The sequence below is a fragment of the Nelumbo lutea genome, chromosome 4 (genome assembly GCF_056320005.1).
Source record: "Nelumbo lutea isolate HS-2025 chromosome 4, American lotus-T2T, whole genome shotgun sequence".
Taxonomy (NCBI): Eukaryota; Viridiplantae; Streptophyta; class Magnoliopsida; order Proteales; family Nelumbonaceae; genus Nelumbo; species Nelumbo lutea.
Genome location: NC_142687.1, coordinates 22,109,879 through 22,137,115, shown reverse-complemented (window position 1 = coordinate 22,137,115; position 27,237 = coordinate 22,109,879). Strand labels below are relative to the sequence as shown.

The 27,237-nt window shown below is 37.8% G+C and overlaps 1 protein-coding gene and 1 pseudogene across 2 annotated transcripts; both read left to right on the top strand.

The window, feature by feature from the left end:
- The first annotated feature begins 857 nt into the window (after positions 1-857).
- Positions 858-17,908, top strand: AUG5 (HAUS augmin-like complex subunit). Of its 2 annotated transcripts, XM_088983926.1 has the most exons (11): positions 862-1,091; positions 1,223-1,755; positions 2,113-2,655; positions 3,629-3,770; positions 4,690-4,860; positions 5,556-5,765; positions 9,283-9,468; positions 13,252-13,411; positions 14,874-15,069; positions 15,860-15,992; positions 17,483-17,908. In XM_088983926.1, the coding sequence occupies exons 2-11, from the start codon at positions 1,280-1,282 to the stop codon at positions 17,603-17,605; spliced, it is 2,340 nt and encodes a 779-aa protein (XP_088840052.1). In that variant the 5' UTR covers positions 862-1,091; positions 1,223-1,279; the 3' UTR covers positions 17,606-17,908. The 2 variants fall into 2 exon arrangements, with proteins under 2 accessions (XP_088840051.1, XP_088840052.1); XM_088983925.1 differs by having other exon boundaries at positions 858-1,755.
- A 5,213-nt stretch (positions 17,909-23,121) lies between these two features.
- On the top strand, positions 23,122-23,651 carry LOC148854548 (ubiquitin-conjugating enzyme E2 5B pseudogene; annotated as a pseudogene).
- Positions 23,652-27,237: the final 3,586 nt, after the last annotated feature.

Here is a 27,237-nt window from a genome sequence, read left to right as displayed (position 1 = left end):
AGTGACCAACTTTCCCCCTCTCATTTACCAGTAAATGAACAAAGCCTGAATGGGAATTCAGATAGACTCAGTGGATGATTGGATGGAGGGTTGCACACCGAATGGATCTTGAATTGGATATCGATACATTCAAATTTGATTTGTTTACATTTGAGTTCAAATTGGATCATATCCATTAGATATCTAGTGGATTCAGATTGAATTCAGATCAGAATAGGATATTAAATAATATAAATAAATTAGACTAAAAAGAATCAAAACATTATATATTATTAATAAGGTGAACTAAAAATGACTTTAATATTATATTTTTATGAACAAAATGAATTAAAAATTACTTGTATAAACTTGAACCCATGACAATTTAGTGAAAATACAATATTGATACCAACTTCAATGATACATATAATATAATTTTTAAATATATATGAACATATAAATTTAAATCGAATCTGATCAGATTATATTGGATCGGATAGGGGTAGATCCATACTTGATCCAATTATAAATAGATCGAATTGGGATCACCCTTGGGTTGAATTTGAATTCGAATTTGGATACTCAGATACCGTTTGGAGCCAATGGATGGACGCTGACAGGCTCGCAAACTTCTTTGCTACGTTAAAGATGACTGAGTTTGTTTGTTTTGGGAAAGAAAGACGATTAAATCGGAAAGGGCCAAACTAACTGAGCCTAAGCCCAGTATAAACCTAACTTCGGGCCTTTATTTCAGCCCAGGATAGTTCTGTCCAATTGGGCCAATCCAAGAAGGTGACGAGGTGTGTGCTTCATGGCTGGTGGGTTGGTGGGCTATGATCACGCCAGCCTCATTAAGGCGGGACCTTGGATTTGAATGTAGTTCCAGTTCATCCATCAACCATCATGTGAGTTAGAGAGAGAGAGAGATAGAGAGAGAGTACATGTCGTTAGTTCACTAGTCGCGTTTGGGACTTCGAGTGTCAAGTTGCTTAAAAACGTCTCCCTCTGGTTCAATCGCCGGCGGCAAAACCACGTTCTTTAGTTTTTCTCTCCATCCCGCCTTAACGCATTAGGGCTATTGGGGTCATCTTCGTAATTTAGTTCGAATTGTAGTAAGAAATCCATGGATCCTCCAATTTTCAGATCTACGATCTAGGGTTTACATTTCTTTTTTGCGTTTCATGAAGTTAATCTAATTGCAATCCTTATAGTTTAAGTTCTGAGATTACTAGAGAAAATGCAGAGCTCAGGGAGCTCGGCTTCGCAGCCGGAGGCTATATTGGAGTGGCTTCAGAAGGAAATGGGGTACCGGCCCCAGGGTCCGTACCTCTCGTCAAACAAGGCGTTCTTGCCATCAGTAGATACGCTCCGGAAAGTTTATCGGGGGAATATGGTCCCTGTATGGAATTTCTTGTTACAGAGAGTTAAATCAGAGAAAACTGTAGAGAAGATTCGTCGGAATATACTTGTTCATGGCAGTAACGATGGTGGCGGCAGTTCGGTGGATTCCCCGAAACCGAATGAGGAGGGGAGGAGTAAAGGTAGGAGGAAGGAGAAGGAGAAAACAAAATTGGGGATGGATAGAGGGCTGGGTTCGGAGAGTTCTTCGGAGACCAGAGAGATTGCATTAAGAGAGAGAGAATTGGCAGAGAAAGAGGTCGACAGATTGAGGCAGATTGTTCGGAGGCAGCGGAAAGATCTGAGGGCACGAATGCTGGAGGTTTCTAGGGAGGAAGCAGAACGGAAGCGGATGCTTGATGAGAGGTCCAATTACAGGTTAGGTTAGGTTCTTGGAGAATTCAACCAAAGATGATTTGTTTTTTTTTTTTTTTTTCTTTAAAAAAACTTCATGACTGTAATCTGTAGTGTAGCTTCACGAGAAGATCTTTTTGCATAGTTCCGTATATATATGCCTTAATTATGCTTCCATAAATTGTCTACACTTCTAAAATAAACTTATTGACTACTGATTAAGTTAATATAAGTAGAAAAGCTCAAACCATTTACCGTTAGCATGCATCGCATCAATCTTATGTGGTACTGTGGGGGAATCTGTTAAAGCTTTTTATTTGGCATGTATAAAAATATCTCTAAATTGCGTTTTTTTTCAATACATGCTTTCTCTCTGAGCAGGCATAAACAGGTGATGTTGGAGGCGTACGACCAACAGTGTGATGAATCAACTAAAATATTTGCGGAGTACCAGAAGCGTCTCCATTACTATGTTAACCAGGCTAGAGATGCTCAGAGGTCCAGTGTTAGCTCATCTGTTGATGTTGTTGATGATTTCCACGTGAACAGTGAAAAAGAAGCCGTCTATGCAACTGTTAAGGGCAACAAATCTTTGGATGATGTCATTCTCATTGAAACTACTCGAGAAAGAAATGTCAGGAAGGCATGTGAATCTCTGGCAGCTCATATGATTGAAAAGATACGCAACTCTTTCCCAGCTTATGAAGGAAGCGGTATTCATCTAAGTCCTCAGTTAGAAGTTGAGAAGTTGGGCATTGATTTTGATGGTGAATTACCAGATGATATTAAGACTGCCATTCTAAATTGCCTTAAGAACCCTCCTCAATTGCTTCAGACAATTACCACATATACTGTACGGATGAAAACATTGATTAGTAGAGAAACAGAGAAAATTGACATAAGGGCTGATGCAGAACTCTTAAGGTCCTTCCACATTTCTTTGTTCATCTATGTTTCTTTTTCCTGTTTGTTTGTTCTGTAGTCTTTTATTTTGGCTATACGAGATAGAAGTATCTAAATGAATTTTTTAGCTTAGTTTAGTTTCTATGTTTGGTATATGCTTGTGCATGTCTACAAGTTCTCACTTATGGTAATTCTTTTTGATTAAAACGAACCTAATAGGTGCTTGCTTGCCAATTTGGTCATCCTTATTGGATCAGTGGACCTCTTATCCATGTAGAGGAAGATTTCTCACTTCCTGATTTTATATATCATGAATCTTTTCCTGATTTTGGGAAAAATCAGAAACATTAATGTGTACTTTGACTTTCATGCTTATTGCCACTAATCTATGATGCATATAATATGCTTGTGATGGTGGTTGATTCAGGCTGGATTTATGTTCTCAAGAGCTCAGGACAAGAGTTAAGCTATATCTTGGACATTGTCAAGTAGCATCAAATTCAAAAGACAAAATTTTTATGCATTTTTTAGATCAATTTTCTGTTTTTAGCTGTACGCTAATAAAGGGAATATACTCAATTACTGAAATTCCTACTTGTCAAGAAATCTCTACTTAGTATTTTTTTCATAGAATTAATTGAAGGAATTGGAGTAGGAAATGGTTCTTTAATGCTGGTTTGAGCCTATCTAATCTTTTCTCTATCAGTGGTTCAAGATTGAAGTCAATTATAGACATTTTTTTCCCTTTCCGACAAAGATAAAGATTGTATTGCCTGGCTCCCCCCTCCCCCCCCCATATATATATATATATATATATATAATCACTTACTGTATGTAAAAAACTAACTCCATTCATTTTCCTATGATCACTCCAATAAGCTGATATTGGTCATGTTTGGTGTAGCTTATTTTATGTTAATATTATCTTACTTTTTTTCCTGAGTTTCTCTTTATTTGATCATCTATTAATCATGTATTTTTTTAATTTCTCTAGATACAAATATGAGAACAACAGAGTGATGGACGCTGCTTCTCCTGATGTAAGCTCACCTTTACAATATCAATTATATGATCATGGGAAAATGGGAATTGACGTCTCCCTGAAAGGACCTCATAGTCAACTCCTTGAAAGACAGGTAAATCTTACCAGCACCACAAAATAAGGAACACAAACACACACACACACACTACATACATACATATTATTGGAAATGGTAACTTCATTAATGAACTTTCAATGTACTAATATCAACCCCTAGTATAGGGTGTTGAAACAAACACAAGTTGAATTGCAACACTACCCAAAACATATTCTCCCTAACCGTCCCTTGTTTTGCTAAGGTATCTGCTAACCCATTGGTTAATATTCTTGAGCACATAAAGCAATCACCAACCTCCTTTGTTAAGCTGAAAATTTCCTTATCAATTGTCTATGTATCGAGAATCACTAACAGCCTGACTGCATCCATCCAATTACCAATTTAGAATCCCCTTCTATTTCAATTTGGTGTAGCCCCAACTATTCGGCATATCTTAAGCGTTAAAGCAAAGCCGTGACCTCCACTCTCAAAGAATATCCCACACCTATTGGGCCTGAGTACATAGAAATTATTCTGCCTTCTCCATCTCTGAACACACCCCCTATACCTACCTGATGGGCCTGGATTGCCTATAGAGCTTACATCAAAGTTCAAGTTCACCCTTTGTTGTGTTGGTGGGGACCGAAGTTCCTGTACTATTGGCTTAAAAGAAGATACCTATTGAATATAATCTGCTGTAACCTGCTCCTTGTTCATTTTAGATTGTTCCTTATGCGCTTTGTCTCATCATTAAAAGTAAACTTTTGTTTTTTCATTTATTAGATGACCTGTTATATTTTGCATTAGCTTAAATTATCTCTTATCTTTCAGTGTTTTAGTTTTACTCCTCAGAATTCAAAATTTTAGATTCCTACATCAAGACCATGTTGACTTTTGCTCCTTGTGTTCAATAGAAAAGTTCCTTCAAATTACTTTGAGGCATTTGATTGATATCTAATGGAGTAATTGCCTGCAGAAAGCGCATGTGCAACAGTTTGTGGCCACTGAAGATTCACTAAATAAAGCTGCTGAGGCACGGAACTTATGTCAGAAGCTTATAAAGCGTCTTCAAGGAAGCAATGGTGTAGTTTCCCAGCACTCACTTGCTGCTGGAGGCACCTCACAGAATGCTGGGAGACAGTTTGAGGTATACTTTGGTGGTAACTTGCCTATTCTGTAAAGTGTTTATTAAACCATGGTTTTAGTTTGATATCCTCTTGCCTACTTTTCTTGTCTGGTCAACTATGATGCTCCGTTTTCTAAAACTTGGCTCTATCCTGAATCATGACGTTTTTTTGTAAACTAAATTTAATTTGTTACATTTTCTTGTTTTCAGTTATTAATTATATACCATGGATACAATTTTCATGCCTATAAGCTCAGCAATTTGTAGACTAAATACTTATGCATTAATGATAAGAAAAACATAAACTTATGCTAATTAGTGGATTACATTTGGGAATCTTGGATCGGAGTTGGATTTAATCTGATTCCGTTTTGCATTTTTAAAATAAAAGAAAGAAATTGAAAAAATAAATTTATATAAGCTCAGCAATTTGTAGACTAAATACTTATGCATTAATGATAAAAAAACATAAACTTATGCTAATTAGTGGATTACATTTGGGAATCTTGGATTGGAGTTGGATTTAATCTGATTCCGTTTTGCATTTTTAAAATAAAAGAAAAAAATTAAAAAAATAAATTTATATATAGTATAATATATAAAAATATCAAGGAACATTATAAAAATAAATTGCCAGGTTGATACCTCATTGGTTGATATAACTTATTTGAACATTAAAACAGCAGCTTTTAATGATTCTTATTTTCTCTGCACAGTTGGAGGTTTGGGCCAAGGAAAGAGAAGCAACTGGATTGAGGGCAAGCTTGAGTACATTGACATCTGAAGTGCAGCGCTTGAAAAAGTTGTGTGCAGAATGGAAAGAGGCTGAAGATTCACTTAGGAAGAAGTGGAAAAAAATCGAAGAGTTTGATGCACGCAGATCGGAACTGGAATATATCTATACTGCTTTGCTTAAGGCTAATACGGTAATGTATCTGGAGTTTTGATATTGTTCTTTTATGACAAATCGATACCAGGGATGCATGGGATAGTTCCAATTCTATCTAACTCATGATGTAGGTCATGCTGTATGAGTGAAGGGCACAATCTGGGTGGTCTATAGACTTATAAAGCCATTTGTACGAGACTAGATCTGCTGTGCAGGAGATGGTGTTAATACACCATTCGGATGACAATCCAGCTGCATGTTGGGAACATCTCCTCTATGTCTACACTGTCATTCTTGGGGGAGATGTTGTCAATTTGTGGCTGAATTGTCATGTGAATAGCATGTCCACTCAATTTATACTGACCCTGAAAAAGTGCTAAATACTGAAAGCCTAAAGCCATTGCTTGATGCATGGATAAACTATGTCTTGAGTATTAGTCCTGATACTATCTTCCCCATGAAGCATAAGGTCATGCTGTATGAGTTAAAGCACTTTTTCATCAATCCAGGAGGTCTATCAGGCCATTTACAGACCCCAAAGCAGTGCTAAAAGCCTAAAACTATTTCTTGATGTATGGGGGACTGAGCCTTGGGGAGTCCTCTCATTCAGCATTCTTTCAGATGTATCTTGTCCATCCATCCATCTAGAATCTATAACAAAGGGTTATTTGGCTTGATGGTTAGGATAATCTAAATTCATTTTTTCATCTTTCCTGATAAGGTCATGTACATGCTAAGTACCGAGTCTTTGTGTGAATATGCACCATTGAAGGGCATTTACTAAGTCTTCTAATATTTGTAATTTATAATGCTTCTTGTCAATTATTTTCTGATCCAAGTTATGGGTGTTGATATTGTTCGATAAGTTGTGATGTTCTTTTTTTTTATTAGTATGCAAGACTTATTTGGCTGCTAGGACTTGATAAACAGATGTTTCTTTCTTCTCTCCATTCTATTGAATATTTCATCTTGAATTTAGTGCAAGAATTTGAGGATTGCAAACACTGCTCGGAACCTGTCTCGGAAGGGGGTTTAGGAGTGAGAAATTTTAGGCAGGTAAACACTGCTCTCCTTGGTAGATGGTTTTAGCTCTTTAATTCTAACCCCCGAGTTCTCTGGAGGCGGTTAATTGTGGAAAAGTTTGGAACTAGGAACAATGGATGAGATCCTGGGCCTGCACCCACTTCTGCTGGCTGCTCAGTTTGGAAGGGAATTGAGAAGGTCTATCCTTATTTTGTCCAAGGGATAAGGCTAGAATTAGGGGATGGCAACAGGAATAGGTTCTGGCGAGATACTTGGTGCAATGGTTCTCCCCTAATGGAGACTGTCCCTTCACTATTCCTTATAGCAGAAGACAGGGTTGTGAGGGTGGCAGATCAGTTTGAGTGGCTTGGAAATTTATGAGTCTGGTGTCCAAAGTTTAGGAGGCATCTCAATGATTGGGAAGTCTCTGATCTGCTAGAGCTGCTCCAACGAATTCAAGGTTATCAACCAAATCCAAATTAACAAGATTCCTGAGTTTGGAAGTGGGCTTCGGATGGGATTTTCTCGGTGAAGTCCTTTTATTTAAAGCTGAGTGCTGGTTCGTCTCAGGTTTTTCCATGGAAAGAGATTTGGTTCCCTCACTTTCCTACTAAAGTCTCCTTCTTGATCTAGACAGCAGTCATGGTAAATGTCTCTCTACGGAGCAGTTGATCAGGAGGGGTCTGGTGCTGCCCTCCATAAGATGTGTGATGTGTAGTGTAGTGAGGAAGATGAATCTGTAATCACTGTGAGATTGCTTACTTGCTGTTCAGCCATTTTTCCTCCCTGTTAAATGTCAGGTGGTGCTGTCCCAAATCTCTAGCTGACCTGCTCTTCTCTTGGAAGTTGACGGGCTTAAGCAAAAGGGGTAAATGCTGTGGAGTATGATCCCTCATGTGGTGTGTTGGGTCCTGTGGAAAGAAAGAAATAGTAGGAGTTTTGAAGGTCAAAGGTGCTCCTTAGATGAGTTGGTGGTTCGGGCAATAGCTACCATACATTCCTGGCTGTCAGCCAAGGACTCTTTTAAGCATGTCCCCCACCAGCAGTATTTTGATCTGGGTTTTTTGTTAACTTGATTTTGCTGGGGGTCTCTTGTATTATTCCGGAGAGACCTGTTTTTTGTTGGCTTTCTGTATAGTTTCTGGCTGTACATGGAGTTTTTGTGGATCGGCAACTGTTATATTTACAGTTATACTCATTAATACAATTACCTTACTTTTTCTAAAAAAAAAAAAATTTGAGGCTTGCAAAATATACAGCTTAGCTTTGATTTCCTGTCTCAAATTTACTAATTTAATTGGAACAAAGTGGATAAGTAAATGGTCGTTATCATCATTGCATCATACTTGGCTTGATATATTAACTGTACATAGAGGTGTAATGTGGGCCGTGTTGGAATTAATACAATTACCTTACTTTTTCTAAAAAAAAAAAAAAAATTTGAGGCTTGCAAAATATACAGCTTAGCTTTGATTTCCTGTCTCAAATTTACTAATTTAATTGGAACAAAGTGGATAAGTAAATGGTCGTTATCATCATTGCATCATACTTGGCTTGATATATTAACTGTACATAGAGGTGTAATGTGGGCCATGCTGGTCCAACACGGCCCACATTTCTGTGCTGCCCGCACTGTAGCTGGCTGTGCTGGCACGGCCTGTGTAGGCTGGTGGTGGGGCCCAGCACGAGCCTGGGCCCATAGTTGTCGGGGCATGGGCATGGGCTGGGCTGGGCCGGCCTGTATTATTCCATTTTTCAGATTTTTCATTCTGTTTTTGCACTTCACTTAAAAAAATTTAATACTCAAAATTATAAAAAATAATGACTGATGATAGTAATTATTATATTAATATATATAAACATGAATAAATTGCTTTGGCCATGCCGTGCTGTGCTTGTGCTGGGCCATGGGACATGGGCCAAAATCCCTCAGCCCAGCCTGGCCTAGGGGGTCGTGCCATGCTTAGCAAGGCCCATCAACTGCCTAGATGTGCTATTCTACCTTGGAGATCCCTATTGCATTAACCTTGATTTTGTTGTGGCTTCTTGGTGCAAACTGCATAGGCTGGAATAAATGTAGCTCTTCTCTGCCAATCTAATATCCTAATATGAGGATTTTATATCATTAATAGATCATAGGAATTTGAATATTAACTGAGGAGTGTTTTTACGTTTGCTAGATGTTGCGCCATATGGGTGTGTTCTTAAAATGGTATATTTTCCTGAGAACCAACTTTCTTTCGTTTCTTTAATAACATAGGAAGACCTTTTCTCTTCATATTTGGTTTTGTTGTTATGAGGCAAAATTTTAGTGGGATGCTGATACTGAAAGTATTAGACCTTCTATCCTTACCCAATAATCATTATATACTTTAGAGGTGTACTGCATGGTTTTATGTAGATTTATAATTTTATATTTTACATCTGCCTTGTTTGTTTCTTGCATGTCTCTCTTTTTACTGGCATATCTTATATGATTTTCTTCCAGCATTACAAATGATTTCTTATTTTATTTTATTTTACTCCTGTAGGATTCTGCTACATTCTGGGAGAAGCAGCCATTAGCTGCTAGAGAATATGCATCAAGTACCATTATTCCAGCATGCACAGTTGTTGCAGAGATATCAAATAAAGCAAAGGACCTTATTGAAAAGGAGCTTTCTGCCTTTTATCGAAGTCCTGATAATAGCCTTTACATGTTGCCAGCAACACCACAGGTCTGTAAGATTTTAACTAATTTTATGACTACATGTTATATTAACGGGCCACTATATCTGGGCACCATTACCAAATTTTCTGTATTGTGAGGCCTTGTTTTCCATCAATTAGGAAAAATGGCCAATTTTATCATATTCACATAATTGTTGGTCCTTGCAAAATGTTAAAAAAATGGAAGACTATCCTAGCTAAAGTATGTAAAATAGATCTTTAATAGATTGTTCAGGTTGATTTCTGGACAGATGATTTCCAATTTTAGACCCATTTGATATTGCCTATTCTCTTATAGTTGCCATTAAACATCTGGAGACTAGTATGATATCTAAACTATTTTCAATAGTTACCTGTGCACCTTATTGTTTATGAACAATGTTCTTGTAGGGTTACAACCTTATTTTGATACCTATTGAAGTTTGTAGAAAGATCAAAATTTCAGTGTCATTATATGCATCACTCTAGGAAGAAGGGGAGATATTGGGATATAATATCCCTGTTGTTGGGGGAGAATAAGAGCACAATGGAATCCTCACAAATCTTTTCCTTTGATTGATTCTGACTGCATTCTACCCAGTAAACTACACATGCATCACTTATTACAAATACAAACCGGTTTGGGACTCGGAATTGAACCTCATTGCTGACCTGCTAAAAATCCTAGAGTAGGTGGATATTGACCCCCTTAGGAGGGATAGTAGGATTTGAGCTCCTCCTTCAGGTGTCTTCTCATGTTCTTCTTTCTTCAAAGAACTAGCTCATTCCCCACCTGTCTTTGGAATCCCTTTTCCAGTTTTGGAAGTCTGGGGTAGACCAATTCCTCCCAAAATTAGTGCCTTTTGTTGGGAAGTTTTCCTTGAAAAGTGTAACACTTGTGACTTACTCCAAAGAAAAAGGCCTAATTGGTGTTTATCCCCACACTGGTGCATCCTTTGTAAGAAGAATGGTGAGGCTTGTTATCACTTATTGGTTTCTTGCCCATTTGTTTCAGAAATCTGGTGTTGGTTTTTCTATCTTTTTGGTTGCAGGTGGACCCCCCCCCTCTCAAATGTGCTGAAGAAGAGAGGGAAAATTCTGTGGAGGTGTGTAAGAGCAGCTGTATGTTGGACAGTCTGGGAGGAAAGGAACCAACGGACCTTTCATGGGAAAGAAAGAAATGAGGGTGTAATCATTGAACTAATTTCTATAAGGGTGATTCATTGGGTTAAGACTGCAAATTTTTGAAAACTATTCAGAAGTAGATATCATCGGGAAGTGGAGAGAAGTGGCTTGGTCAGCTCCAAGGAAGAACGTGTATCTTACCCAGTTTGGTCCCCTCCAGCTTCAGGTTCACTAAACTAAACTTTGATGGTAGTAGCGAAGGAAATCCAGGCCTGTCGGGTATAGGGGGAGCTTTCAGGGATGATGAAGGTTGAATTGTCGCATTGTATTCTGGTTCTATTGGATGGGGGGACTCTCTTAGAGCTGAAATATTGGCTGTTTTGGAAGGGTTAAAAAGAGCTCAAGAGTTAAATATCAGAAAACTGATAGTGGAAGGTGATTCTAAGTTGGCTATAAACTGGTTAATGAAGGATGATTCTAGTTTGTGGAAGTTTCTAAATGAAAAGAAGAAAGTTAGACATCTCATACAAAATATGGAAGTCAAGTTTCAATGGACTAAGAGGTGCGCCAAATCCTTGGCAGATTCATTGGCCAAACAAGGGGTGGGAAGAGTTAATTTTTTCTAGGCAATATTGTAATCTGAACTGTTTTTTTTTTTTTGATAAATGAGAGTAATTTTATTAAAACAAATATCAGAAATACAAACAGCCTAGGAAAAGGCACGAGATGTTACCTCCCCCGAGGACTGAATCATACACTAAACATGCCCAAACCTGAGACACAAATTACAAAGTATCCCAAAACAGATCTCCCCTTGACACCCCTTGCTTGTTCAGAGAATCAGCCATTGCATTTGCTGATCTGCTGACCCACTGAAGCCTAACAGTCATATTTCTTGTCATCCATTTAACTTTCTTTAACAGATCCCTGTAGCCCCAACAAACTGTGTCTGGGCTATTCAGCCAGCCCACTACTACCTTGGAATCCCCTTCTACTAACAAATTATTCACTCCTATTTGACTAGCCATCTGTATACCTTGTACCACTGCTAGTAGCTCTGCCCTTACAGAATCACCTTCACCCACTGGTCCTGAAAAAAGAGACAACATATTGCTGTCTTTATCTCTCAGAATCCCACCAATTCCGGATGACCCTGGGTTACCTTGGCAGCTGCCATCAAAATTCAATTTTACCACTCCATCCGGTGGGGGTTCCATTCAACTTGTAATCTGTTCTTGGTGGAGACTGTAGAAGCCACTGCTTCCCAATTTCTCCTTAAGTCATCAAAGGAGAAATCTGCCAACAATTGTGAAGATTTCAGCCATGAAATTGTCTTTGCCAATATGCATTCCTTGACTTCTGCAAGACTTATTTCCTTTTCTTGAAATATTCTAGCATTTCTCTCCTCCCATAAAATCCACAAGGTGGCGGCTCTGATTTACACATTAGCTTCCCTCTTTTTGTCAATCTCCTAAGAGCAGCCGGAGTGAACAGCAGCTTTACTTCAGAGGGCAAGTTCCACCTGCACCCAAAAAAAGAAACAACCTAGTTCCAAATATTAGCAGAAAAGGAGCACGATATCAACAAATTTCTTGGGAGGGGTAAGAGTTTTTACCCCTCCTTTTGTATCTTTCTTTATTAATATCTATTAATAAATGTCTTTGTTATCTATCAAAAAAAAACCGGTTTGGGGGAAAATATAGATGCCTATTGCACTGGGGAAGGACATAATTTATTGTCATCCAAGCTAGCTTTGCTAGATCCAATAACTGTGTAACATAAATTCTTAAATGGTATGCACTAAAACAACCAAAAAATGAAAAAAAAAACAGCCCAATGTAGTTTCCTGTTTTACTTTACATTAGCAGACTAATCACATGAATAGTGGTATTGTTATAAACGATATCATATGGCATATGCTAGTTAAATAGTTAATTTAGAAGTAAGTAGTCTATAAGCATAATATGACATGATTTGGAGGAACCTAGGAGTAGCTCCAATAGGTGATAAAATGTGAGAAAGTAGATTGAGATGGTTTAAACTAGAAGAGCTAGGGGCTAGAAGAGCACCTGTTAGAAATAGTGATCTGTTACAAGTTGAAGGGACCATAAGAGCTAGGGGCAGACCGACAAGGAGTTGGGTGGAAGTAATATGAAATGATTTAAGCACCCATAGTTTAACAATGGATATGACACTGGATGCAATGGAATGGCAAAACAGGATTCGTGTAGCTGACCCCATATAGTTCGGGACAAGGATGATGATGATGAGTCTATAAGTACATATACGTAATAATGTATGCCTTGTTATCTTTGATATATATCCATATAATTGATTAGGTATTTTTATTTGTCTTATACTTTTACAGCAGATCATATACAAGAATAAAAACACCTATGGAAATTTGGGACTGGTATTTTTTTATTTGTTTGTTCTTTGGCATCAAAATTCTGAAATAGTGTCATGTTCATTTGTTTATTCTATTTCCTAAATAATGGCATTTGTGAGAATTCTTTGCCCAATAAAAGAAAGTTTCATGTGGAGCATTATTCAAATGGATTTTTATATATTGGCCCTGAATAATAGCATTGTATTTATTTCATGTCATATTCTCTTGATACATTTGTGAGCTTTTACTATGCCTACATGCTGCACTAGCACTTAACATTTCTACCCTTATCAATCAGGCACTTCTGGAGTCTATGGGTGCTAATGGGTCAACGGGACCAGAAGCAGTTGCTTCTGCAGAGAAGAGTGCTGCTTTATCAACTGCAAGAGCTGGTGCAAGAGATCCATCAGCAATTCCATCCATATGTCGTGTTTCTGCTGCCCTGCAATACCACGCTGGTAAGTTCCTGCATCCACTTAGAAGAATGTCTCAAGTGATGCTATTAGTAACAACTTAAAAGAATTTATCAACAGTGATATAATTATGTGTTTATATTTGCATGTGATAATGTCATCATCTTGGGTTTTGGCTTTTGCTGGTTTTGTTGAGGTTTCTTGTTTGGGAGTTGGTTTGCTTTTTCTTTTCTCTCTTGAGTGACTTCTGGTCACTTTTACCAAAAAAATGTCATCATGCTACCTCCACTGCAAGCTAATGGAAGTCTCACTTCATTCTCAGGGAAATTTAATTTGTCTGCATCTAAGCAGAAATTATCTATGGTGATGTCTGTCCCATGGGTTTCCCATGAAACTAGGTTAGCATTGGCAGTACTTAATATGGTACTTTATGCAATACTTGCATCTATAGAGATGAAATTCTAGGATTTTTAGCTCAACTTGTATCAATTCACCAAGCTGAGAGGCTGTTCTCAGCCTTTGCTTTTTCCCGGGAGCTTCTTTGTATGGTTCTGATTTCAGTCAATAAATTTACCTTACCTTTTTCAAAAAAAAAAAAAAAAGAACTTGTATCAATTCACCACTAATATTTTGGTTGTTTCAGTATGCTTGTTAAAAACGTCCAATATAGAAAAGCCTGTTGAAGAACCTAAAATCCATTAGGTGACCTTTAGCAATGTCAGAATTGTCAATATGTTGCAAGAGTGCCGGGTTTCTAGCACATGTCATCTAAATATCCGTCATGGATAAATGTCCTGTTGGATTTTTTATTGGAATTAATAGGACTTATTATAAAAGACAAAGGATATTACAGTCATGAAGTCTTCCATGGTTAAACCTAAAAACAGAAGCCTCAACAAAGGAAAACCTGTAAAAATCTGTAGTGGCTGAAGCTGAAGTTGGGTTGATTACCATGCCTTCAAATATTTTATTATTAATTATTTTATCCACTAAAAGACAAAGCAATAAGTCATTTAATTCAACCACTTCAGCCATTATCAAGCAGGTCCCTTTTTCTTTTATGGGTAACCATTATCAAGCATGCCCTAAGCCAAAGTTTATTGGGCATATATTGAACCCAAGGAGTAAAAAAATAAACAATCTGGCCATAAGAATATATCCTCTTCACAGAGTGACCAGCTTACTGAACTTTTCAGTTGACACCTACTGAAAAGTTGTGATGCTGAAGTTTGTTCAATCTAGAAGTGGAAGATGTGGCATCTACTTTTAATATTTTGTTACTATGCTTGGGGTGGGGGTGTGATGCATTTCTCTGTGTGGAATTCACTTCACTTTCATTTAACTACACAAATAGTATATAACCTGTTAAATTGCCAGTGTTTGCATGAATTCACTGTTAAGTTGCTTTCTTTTAGGTATATGATTTGATTTTCTTAATCACCTTTTCTCTTCAGTATTTACCTAATGTATTTCCACTGAGTACTTACTAATAATGTATTATACCCAGGTTTGGAAGGTTCAGATGCTGGATTAGCATCAGTATTGGAGTCTCTAGAGTTCTGTTTGAAACTCAGGGGTTCTGAGGCTAGTGTGTTGGAGGACTTGTCAGAAGCAATTAATTTGGTACATATACGTAGAGATCTTGTCCAAAGTGGTCGTTCCTTGTTAAACCATGCATACCATGCACAGCAAGAATATGAAAGGTAAAGCTACAGCATGATCCTTTGTTGATGTATGCTGGGGAGTGGGGACGTGAATCGGGTTTCTTTATTATGTTTCTCATATTGTAAGAATATATATTTCTTGTTCTACCAATTGGGGATGCAAAGGATCAAATCAAATTTGGATGGGAGTATATACAAATCTGGTCCAATAAGAATCCAGGAGATTTGTTTTCGATTCTTTTATTTATGTAGATACCTGATTCAATTGGAAATTCAATAAATTTGCATAAGACTAACAAAAGTCTACAAAAGTGAACATGAATATGAAAATATATATTGTAATAAGAAAAAAATTATCTAAATCCCAAACTGCACTTAATCTTATAGAACTTAAAATTAAAATCTAAGAAGGGCTCTTTTATATATGTATACTAATCAAATCAGATCAGATCAAGCAATATCTGAATCCAATCCAATTATGGCTAAATATGTTAGACAGTGGAATATCTGAATCTGACATAAATGAATTGGTCCAAATTTAGTTTTGATTAAATCTGATCCATCTGCAGCCCTGCAACCATTTGCTGAATAATCTGTGACAGAACTGGTAAGTAGACCTTTTGTGAAAGAAGCATGGGAATTATTGATCAAAAAAAAAAAGAAGCATGAGAATTTCAAAAATAGCAATGCATATAATAAAATCTTCAATAAAACTGTTAAAAAGAATACATCTATTTAAGTCTTGTTAGAGAAGGAAAGGAACTTTTTCATTTTATGGCTTCTTTTTTACCATGAGTGTGGTTTTATCTGATTTTTCTTTGTTATGCAGAACAACAAATTATTGTTTGAATTTGGCTGGGGAACAAGAGAAGATTGTTATGGAGAAATGGTTGCCAGAACTTAAGACTGCAGTTTTGAATGCGCAGAAATGCTTGGAGGATTGTGAACGGGTTAGAGGTTTGGTAAGTAATCACACTACTAAAAACCAGTATGCTCATCACGGTTCTCCTGTCTGTGGATATTGTTTCACTTGTTCAAGTATGCTATGTTTTTAGTATTAATTCTATAGCTCTTATATCTTTCGTAAATATAAAAAGGGTAGCCCAATGCACGAGGATCCCGCCAATATCTTTCATAAATATATTGGTTCACTTGTCAAGGAAAATAAGTCGGTATGTAACAAAATATGCATGGGAACATTGAACTTTTTTTTTTGTCTGTGTATGGGGTGGGGGATGTTAAAGCCAAATAGCCAGATTTGCACTTCTGTGAAATTTTATTTATTATATTAAGCATTATGGGTATTTTGATAATCTTACAGATTGTCTGTAGGGTCTGCTATTGTATTTGATCTGTATAGTCATAGTTAAATGTTCATATTTTCAATTGATTGTTTAGGTAGTTACGAACATAGATGTATCCACAGCAAGTGATTTTATTTTTGTCTAAGCTTCTATCGCCATTCATCCCGCCAAAATTCTATCTAAAGTCATAGTTTTCAAAAATTTTGGAGTTTCTTATAAAGGAAAATTTTCATTCTTTAATGGAATTTAATTTCATCATAATTTTATGGAGTGTATGTGCTCATACAACTCTTCACCTTAGAGACTTGACAATGTGTACAATTTTATGGAGTGTATGTTTTCATTTAAAAAATTTATCCCTGTACTTTGTGTACAATTTGTATTGTTTTAATATGTTCATTGTCCTGCAAATATTCACTTAGAACCTTTTCCAACCCCAACAAATTTCTATCTTTGGTTGTAAAAGCATCTATAAACCCTTCTTAGACTATTGTTTACCCTCCTAATACATCTTTGGGCCATGTTGGTCTTTACAACAATTTGGTATTAGAGCCGTTGACCAGTAAAATAAAATTAAAAAAATTATGCAAGAAATAAGAATCCATTAAACACAGAAGTAGTGTAAGGGGGAAATGTGGAAGAGAGAAGAGTGAAGAAATTTTCTGGTTCCTCAGTCATATATACCTCTTCTAACCTTCATTTTTCTGCAGTAAAAAAAATAGTCCTCACTATGATGCTATACAGTTGTAATCAGGGTTGTAATATGAACATTAGGTATTTTCCTTTTATTATTGATGTAACCATTGGTATCATGATATCATTGGTGAGGACAAGTAGGCTGCACTGTGCCTGTAGGTTAGATTGGTTATTCCCTTAATGGATTTGGTCTCTAAATTATTGCTTCAGATTTTTTGAAGTGATATGACTGTTCTTTAGAGAAATATGCAATATGAATTGCTTATTTGGTTAATGGAGCTTGGAAGGGTTTAAGTTTCTGAAGTTAGGTATATGACCAAAGCAGTTCTGTTCAAATAACGAAGTTATTAGTCAGCTGTTTTGTGGCTCATTGACCAGCTCTATACCCTTTCATGCAACTTCTGATACATTTACTATTTCTAAGTTGGCCTTTTACGGAAATCCTTTTGCAGGTAGTGGAGTGGTGGGAGCAACCTGCCGCGACAGTTGTTGATTGGGTAACTGTTGACGGTCAGAATGTAGCTGCTTGGCTCAATCACGTGAAGCAGCTTCAAATGGCATTTTATAATAACTAGGCGCTCACGAACGGAAGCTTTATGGGAGCACATTTTTCTTTTGGTTTCTTTGATTCCTTTCCCTATTCTTGTATAAAAATGATTCTTCCTTGGGAAGGGAAGCCATTTGTACTATAGGGCGTTTCTGTATTCTGTAATAGGCTTGGCCATCAGTTTCATATAAATAATTATTATCTATGGGTCTTGATCAACGCAGTTCAGAGATGGAATCCTGTTGAAATGTAGAGAAACTGTTTGAAGATTGATTCTTTGTTGTGTGCCTCATTTTGAATAGAAGGGATAGATGCCTGTGTGACGACAAAAGAATTTATGTTAGCAATGAACAATAGAACAAAAGTTCGATTTATTGGAATTTTATTTCTATGTTTCCATGTAATCGTGCGTTGACAGCACCAGGGGTCCTCTTTGCTGAAACAGCAGATTTGTGTTGCCAGTTGAGCAATGAGAAAGTGAAAGGACGGCCAATCGGGCATTCCTAAGTCCAAATTTAATTAATTGATATTCGGATTCAAAATGAATCTTTATGCATTGGATTGTATTGGATCCATATAGAGTAAAAGTAATAGAGCTCAGTTGCAGAATGCTGATAATCCAGTAACTGTGGTCACCCGTCACCCGGCTTTCCTCAAAAGGGTGAGCACACTAGGCGCCACCCAGCGCACTCGGCAAAATTTCTGCGCGTGCCTCCTACATCTGGTCTCCAAAAAAGAGCAACAAGCCACCATTATCGATCAATCGTCGTTGATCGTTACAAAATCAAAATGCTCAACCCTATATCGCAGCCTGTAATTAATTAAGGATCTGTTTGGCAACGTTTAGTGAGATTTCTGATATTTTCGGTGTTCCTGTGGAATAAAATCACGTTTGGAAAAAAATAAAACGAAAGAAACGAGCCATTCCTGTGTGAGAATTGCACCCTAGTTTTCAAGGGTGCATAACCATGTTTTTTTCTATAGAAAACATAGATTGGGTAGTTCCCCAGGTACCATAACCATATTTCCTTAATAATTATTCATAGATTTTATAAGAAAAGTATAATATTTATGTTGAAGTATAAAAAATTAACATATTTATGAGAAGAAAAAGAAGAAAAAGAAATTTAAAAAAGTATAGGGGCTGAACCCTTACTTTTGTTATAAGAAAAGAAGAAAAGAAAAAGTAGTAATAATAGAAAGTGTGTTGATTAGACAAAATTTTAAGTTCTTCCTTATTGGTTCAGGTTTTAAAGTCTTCCTTATTTTAGTTTAATAGCGCCTCTGTCCGTCTGGGATGGCGGTGGCAGGTGGCCGTTGGATGGCGGCTGTCTTGTGTCAATCCTCTGATTGGTCAGGTGCGCCGCCTCTATGTACGGTCTCCTGGGCGTCAGGTACTGTTGCTCAGTCAGGCGATTTGGAGCTGAAGTGGTCTTTTAATGTGAAGTCTCGAGTTCAGACAGGAGTATGGCCCGAACTGCCCCTAGGTGGGTAGTTCGGGTTTTCTGCCTTTGGTGCTTGTGAGGCTCAGGACCTCGAAGGGAGAGCTTGGGACTCTTTAGTTCGGAGCTCGGTTTGCAGGTTCTTTCGAGGGAGCTCGGCTCTTTAATTCGGAGCTCGGGTTGTGGGCCTGCTGCCGTACTGAGCTAGCGTTTCTGCCAGGTCACTCTCGGTTGCTTCCACGTGTCGTATGGCCTAGGGGTTGGGTCAAATCTTCCTCCATCAATTGCCCCCCACTCCCCATGCCCGATGTCTTGACCCGACGTGAAGAATTTACGGGATGACAGATGAATTTGACTCGAGACACTTTGGCCTTGACACAACAGTCCCATTAAATAGCATCATAACACATAAGACGGTATCATCATCATCTAGTCTTCTTAGATCTGTTATTAGAGAAGTATGCTTTTGGACTTCTCTCAAAATCAGTTCTAATAATCTTGTAATTTATTCCAAGGGCTTTCATCATCTTCTTTGACCGCCGTTCTTTGATCTGAAGCCATACTATCAGAAAAAGCAAGAAACTCACGATATAAGAGACAATGTTCTCATAACTTATGTATGTCTGCTGTAGCTGTGGATGGGTTCTCTTCAGCTTCTCTACAGCAAGACCTGCAAGATTTTCACCGAAGGTAAGATTTCATTAATTTTCAAGAAACAATGTAAAATTTACATCCGATTTTGTATGTATTTTGGAAAGAGGGTATAATTATTATCAGGTAAAACTATACTCTAATTCAGTTTTATATACATGTGGATAGAATGTAATTTTATTCAATATAAAACCTTATCAACTCTAAAATTTTAAATGGAGAATGACCACTCAGGTCAGATCAGAATTTGATAACCCCAAATTACAGGGGAAATGCATACTGACCGTAAATTAATACCAAATTCACTGACAGGATATAGTTTAAGGGGGAGGACTAATAGTGAGGGGCTGGAATTCATAATCCTATGTATCCGTACTTTTCCCGATTTTAAATCGCCAAGTGATGTAAAAATTATATCAATTTTATCATATAAAACTTCACAGTCTTCAACCCATCACTATTTAAAAAAATAAAACATAAATTTATGGCGCAAGGTCACATTACTCATCTGTCAAAACTATAATAGAGTGCAGTGCAGTCCCTAATTCTTGCTTTTACCCAATAACGTCGGTCCTCTGTCTGTAATTAATGGTGATCCACGTCAAGGTCACATTACTCATCTGTCATGCTGACGCAAAAAGTAGGCGCGGTGCGCTGTAACATGGAAGAGTGAGGAGAAAGCGAGGAGAAGCAATAAGACAAAAGGACAATAATTTACAATTGAAGTTGGAAAACACTGCCTTTAACGAAACATAAAGTTTGACAGGTCTACTCCAATAATCGTTGGCTTTGTCTAGACGAGACGAATTCCAAGATCCACTACTAACCATTGGATTATGGGATGAATGACATATATTTGCCACCCTCACGCCATGACCTCATTCCGGCTCCTCATTGTGTTCTCGGATCAGAGGAGAGGATAACTCTTTTCTTCTCTACTGTAGACTCCATGATGGCAGGCAGGCGGCTTATTGCTTTGGAGTCTTTTGTTAATTTTATCGTAGTAGTTTGTAATCCACTGCATAATTCTGAATTCCAAAAAATAAATAATGATTTCGAGTCGAACTCACTCAACAAACAGTGAAGAGACTCAAGTGTGCCTAGACCCAGGTCTCTATTGTTTATTATTAATTTTGTTTTGTGATCATAATTGACAAGGGACAGAGGAAGAAAAATATTTTGCTCCCTTGACGAAGCAGCAGGTATTTCTACTTTTTCGTGATGATGACGTGGTGTTAAATCGACCTCGCATAACATTCTAAAATGACGAAAACAGGGGCCTGATCTGAGCTAATTTTCGAATCCCGCCCCACCCCGCCTGAGCTGAAAGGCTGAAGCCGAGGGGATTTGGTGGGAAACAGGGAACTGGGAAGGATCCAATTCGAGCGACTTCTCTTGAAAAGAGTCAAGTCTCAGCCATCGCACTCAACCAAAACACTATGGATACTATCTTCTTTTACCTTTTTATTTTTTTATTCTTTTACCTTAATGTACACGTTTATGGCACGCATCCTCATACTAATAAAGAAACAAATAAGACTAGAATTAATGCCATGGGACTACGAATCTATAGTATATCTGTACATTCCTATAAAAGATGGTTTACCGTTTACAAACATATTTTGCTTTTATAGGTGTAATATTTTACCACAACAATTCCAAATTATACAAGATTAAGTTAATGATTATTACGATAGCTAACTACTAAGTAGTGTAGTACTAGTATATATATCGGGGAAGAGTAAAGGTACAGTAACCACATTGTCTGTTTGCTGAAGCCTGAAGCTTCAGCAGAAGATTCGGGCTCTCCACTATTCAACTTTACTCACTTCTAGTCTTTTGCTAGCTATTTATATCTAGCTAGCTAAAGAGTGTAGTAAATCAATGATTTGTTGAGCGTTGAGAGAGATCTAGAGAGAGAGAATGGTTGGGGAGAGTGTAGTAAATCAAATAATGGGGTTGGGGGAGACGATGATGGGAGAAGGGTGGATGAATCAAGTGGTGGACAAGTTGAAGGAGGTGCTTGTATGGATTAAAAAGCTTGTTCTTGTTCTAATAGGGAAATTTGATGAGGTGTTCCCACCAGAGACCAGGGCTGAGAAGCTGCACCACTGGCTGGAAGTGGGTATGCCTGTGGCCGTAACCGTGGGTCTCCTCCTTTTTTGCTGTTGGTGCTGCCGGTGTTTCTGTTGCAGGGGTGGAAGGATCAGAACTATGAAGGCTCCAGGTAGGGGTTACAGGATCCGTAGGGATGTTTTCGAGGCTAATCCAAGATCTTATTTTCGAAGTTTGAGGGGAAGCCAATAGAACCGGGTCTCAGCTTTGGTCCTTATAGTGTTCTACAGGTTGAATAGATTTATGATTATATATGTTTTGCTTGTCTATGGCATGCATAGATTTATGGTTACTACTTATCTGGTTCAGACGTTCAGTTGTTATATGGCTTGAATATTGACGGCGTGTATGAATTGCTGGATGATGAGATATTATAGCAAAGCTAAAATGATGTGTGTTTGCTTGTTATAGCTATATATTACCAAATTACCAATTACCTCTCTCTCTCTTTCTCTCTCTCTCTCTCTCTGCTAATACTGCTTCTCTTTTACTGATAAGGCAAGATGATGACTTCTCAGTTCTCACAAGTTGGAATTAAGAAACCGCGCGTTCTGAAAGGCCAAAGTAAAATATGACCCATCGTTCACAGATACGATGTGAATGCATATATGAAAACGCCTCAACTTTCTATCATCTGTTAAAGGAGGAAACTTAAACCTGTCAAACTTGAGATGGATTGGGATCGGGTGTCCATTCAACAAATTAAAACGAATGGGCTACTAACAGAAACTTGAGATTGGTTTGGGGAGCTACTGAGCTACAGGGTAGGTTGTTTCAGAGCTTTTGAAACTTTATACTGCCACTTTGGATAGCGAACCCAAGATTTCTTAAGAGATTTTGAAAAATCTTGCAACTTTCAAGATTTGGTAGTTTGATCATAAATCGCTAATCAAAATGAATTAGGTGTTTGTGAATGAGTGTGCGAGCTGGTAAAAGAAATTTGTTTTAAATTTTTTTTTTTGGAAAATTTAAGATTAATACTCTGCACTTTGATTCGAGTGACAATTTAGTCTCTGAAGTTTAAAATGCGACATTCCAATACCCTAACTTTTGAAGCACCGCAATCTGTTTCCTACTGTTAACCAGCGGCCATCAGTTATGTGTATATGTGATATCATGTAAGTTTTGTGCATCTGAAACATTCAAATGGAAAAGTGGAGAAGAAAAAGAAAACAGCGTAGATTCCAAACAAATGTTCAGAGATGCATAGATTTCTACTCCCTCCCTCATGAGATCAAGGTGGATTCCTAGAGCAACTCTCAATCTAAGTTCTGGAAAACTATCGATTACTCCACTTGATCTCTTCATGGAAACCCTAGCAACGCAATGCACTTGGTCTCTCCCTATAAACCCTCATGAGAAGAACTAAGTACTAATAAACAGAAAAAGGGGAAGAACCCTAGCGTGCACTAAAATTCTCTCCACTTAGTGTTAACTTGTTTCTTTCTTTGGACATTTTATAATCATCAATGCCTTCAAAATGGATTCAAAAGGGGCTGAAGGATCTGCAGAAAGATCCTCCCACCTCTTGCAGTGTTGGCCCTGTGGCAGAAGACATGTTCCACTAGCAAGCAACAATCATCGGACAGTCCCTTCGTTGTGGCACCAAAGTTTTCCATCCCAACATCAACAACAATGGGAGAATCTGAATTGACATTCTGAAAGAGCAATGGAATCTTGCCCTCACAATATCCACGGTGTTGTCTACTAACTGATCCAAACCCAGACGATCCCCTGGTTCCTGAGATTGCCCACATGTACAAGACTGATAGAGCAAAGTATGAGGCAACTGCTCGTTCCTGGACACAGAAATCTGCCATGGGATAGGAGTCTAGGTTAGAGCATATGTGAATCAACTTTGTATTCTTGGAATTTGGTAATCATTCTATGATGCAGGATCCAAAAAAAATCTGTTTCTTGACATACCAAGAAGTATAGCTGTCAATTGGACTGGATTTAGTCCAACCCGGTCTAGTCCAATGTGAGTCCACTTACAAATGTACTGAATCCAATCCAGTCCAAATCCAATACAGACTAAATCCAATCCACTCCATTAAAATGTAAATGGACTGGATTGGATCCAATCCAAACTGGATGAAATATCAAAAATTATATAAAAAACAGAACATATAAAAATTACAAAAATATATTAAAGTGAAGAAAATCTGAAAATTACAAAAATATACCCTTTTGGCATAGAAAAAGAACTTTTACGATAGAAGTGCTTTTATAAAGTACTTTTATAAAAGTATTTTCATAGAAGTGCTTTTATAAAAATTCTTTGGTAAAAGTGCTTTTGTAAAAATGCTTTCATAAAAGTGCTTTTATAAAAGTACTTCTGTAGAAGTGCTTTTATCAAAGTACTTTCATAAAAGTTATTTTATAAAAGTGCTTTCAAAAAAGTTCTTTCATAAAAGTCCTTTTATAAAAGTGTTTTTATAAAATCACTTTTATGGAAGTGCTTTTATAAAAGCACTTTTATGGAAGTTCTTTTATAAAAACACTTATAAAAGTATTTCTGTAAAAGTGCTTTTTATAGAAGTACTCCCGTAAAATTTCTTTTGTAAAAGTGATCTCATAAAAGTACTTTTATGTAAAAGTACTTTTGTAAAAGTGTTTTTATTAAAGTGATTTTATAAAACTGCTTTTGTAAAAGTGCTTACGTAAAAGTATTTTTGTAAAAGTGATTTCGTTTCATAAAAGTACTTTTATAAAAGTGCTTTTGTAAAAGTGTTTTCGTAAAAGTATTTTCATAAAAGTACTTTTATGCTGGCTTTAGTTTTGATCAGTTTCAAATTGGACAAGGATTTGGCCTCGTGATCGGATTATTGGTTTAGGTCCAATTCAAACCAATAAGAATATGGACCAATTTATTTTGGATTGGCCAAATCCAATAATTATAATGGACCGTTCAAAACCGGTCGATTGACACCCCTACCAAGAAGGGAGTGATGATCATCCAAAGAAATCAGTCGATGAAGAGATCTCTTAAGGCTAACGTAAGTAGTATATTAAAGATGAAGATGAAGGTGAAGAATCTGCTGAGAGGAAATACAAAATCTGATGGTGAAGGCTAGGATTTGATTTTAAAGGGAAAAATTAGAAGGGTGTTAGAGTTACCCTGGTATTCACATAACTCTTGCATTAGTTATCCCTGTCACACATGTAAAAATAAGGTTCATCCATCTGGAGTTGTTGTTAATCTCAAACTCTATCTCAGATGATAGAGTTATCATGTGATCTCTATCTTAACCGATGGAGTTATCTTGTAACCTGTATTTATATCATTGATAATCTGTGATAATGTATGATTGAGAATTCCATTGAAATCATTCTTCTCACTTGGTATTAGAGCCATGGACGGTAGTGCATCTTCTTTCTCCTCCCCTTTCCCTTCACCCTTCAGCAATCTTGCCAACCTCATTTCTGTCAAACTAGACAAACACAATTATTTATTGTGAAAAGCCCAATATCAACCCATGCTTGAAGGTCTCAGCTTGTTTGGCTATCTTGATGGCTCATACAAGTGTCCTCCACAGTACATCAGTGATACTACAGATATCTCTGGTATCAAAACCGTGAATCCCGAATTCACCTCTTAGCAGGTTTAGGATAAGTTGCTGCCTAGCATTGTGTTGGGGACTTTAATAGAAGGTGCGTTGGCCCAAGTCGTCAGCTACCGGACTCCACACGAGCCTTGGACAACCTAACTCGAATATATGCTTCCCCCTCTCAAGCCAGGATCATGCAACTGAAGAATGACCTTCATCACCTCCACAAAGGTTCGAAGATGATGACGGACTACCTACAGCAAATCAAAGGACTCAGTGATGCTCTTGAAGCTACTGGACACGGACTCTCCTTAGATGACATAATCCTCTATACCAAGGGAGGTTTGGGGCCAGATTACGACCCCTTGGTCACAACCATTACCACCAAACAGGACCCTTTATCTATCGAGGAACTTCACAGTCTTCTACTTCAGTTCGAACACAGACTCGACTGCCAGCATAATGCTCTTCCTGATACGCAGCTCTCCGCCAATGCAGTAGTGCGCAAACCTGGAGTTTGACCACCCAACTCCTATCGTGGTAGTTGTGGCGGAACTCCATCTTCACATGGCCGAGGTAAGGGTCGTAATAGTGGTACCAATCAGTCTCAACCAAAGGTTACTTGCTAGGTCTATGGCAAGGTTGGCCATTCTGTTCTTTCCTGCTTTCATCGTTTTGACCTCAGTTTTCAAGCCTCTGGTAATACCTCGCAATCTAAGGCTCTTGTTGCTGCTAACACCTATGACTCCTCTGATGGCGACTGGTACCCAGACACCGGTGCCACAAATCATCTAACAATGGATCTTGGCAATCTCTCTATCCATTCTGATTACAATGGCACTAACAAAATAGCCATGGGTAACGGGACAAGTTTGGACATTAAACATATTGGTCATACTTCTCTTCACACCCCTTCAAGTATATTGCATTTAAACAACGTTCTACATGTGCCTGCTATTACTAAAAATCTACTATCAGTTCGTCAATTTTGTCGTGACAATGATGTTATTTTTGAGTTTGATGACTCTGGTTTCATTGTGAAGGACAAAATTCGGGGGGGACTCTTCTCCTTTCAGGGCCAACTAAGGATGGCCTCTATCAGCTTTCTATTTCTCCATCTAGTAGCTCAAATAAGGAACTTGTGGCCATCTTGGGGGTGTGTACTACTGTTGATGGCTGGCAATAGGCATCTTGGGCATCCACAAAAACGTGTTGTACAACAGATTCTCCAGCAACACAACTTACCAGTCGACTCCAAGTCCAACTCAGTTGTTTGCTCTTCCTGTGCCAGCGGGAAGTCTCATCGTCTACCTCATCCTCCTTCGTCAACTAGTGTATTCTCCTCTAGATGTTATTTATTCTGATTTATGGGGGCCTTCTCCTACGGCTTCCAATAGTGGACATCGTTACTATATTGAGTTTATTGATGATTTTAGTCATTTCACATGGATATTTCCCCTATTCACGAAATCTGAATCTTTATCCACTTTTATACGATTTCGTACTATGATTGAAAAGTAGTTGAATCGGCCCATCAAGATTTACTGATGAAGGGGGTGAATACCATAAATTCAATTCATACTTACAGACACATGGTATTGTACATCGCTTCAGTTGCCCTTATACACATGCTCAAAATGGAGTCGCGGAGCGTAAACACCGACACATTGTCGATATAGGCTTGACACTGCTTGATAATGCCCGTCTCCCTCGCAACTTCTGGCACGAGGCTTTTGCTACTTCAGTATATTTGATCAATCGTCTTCCAGCCCCTACGCTTGGCCATAAGTCTCCCTATGAGTTAAATTTTGGACGTCCCCCGGATTACAATCGCTTCAAGGTTTTTGGGTTCAATTGCTATCCCAACTTGCGCCCTTACAACAAAGAGAAGTTTGATTATC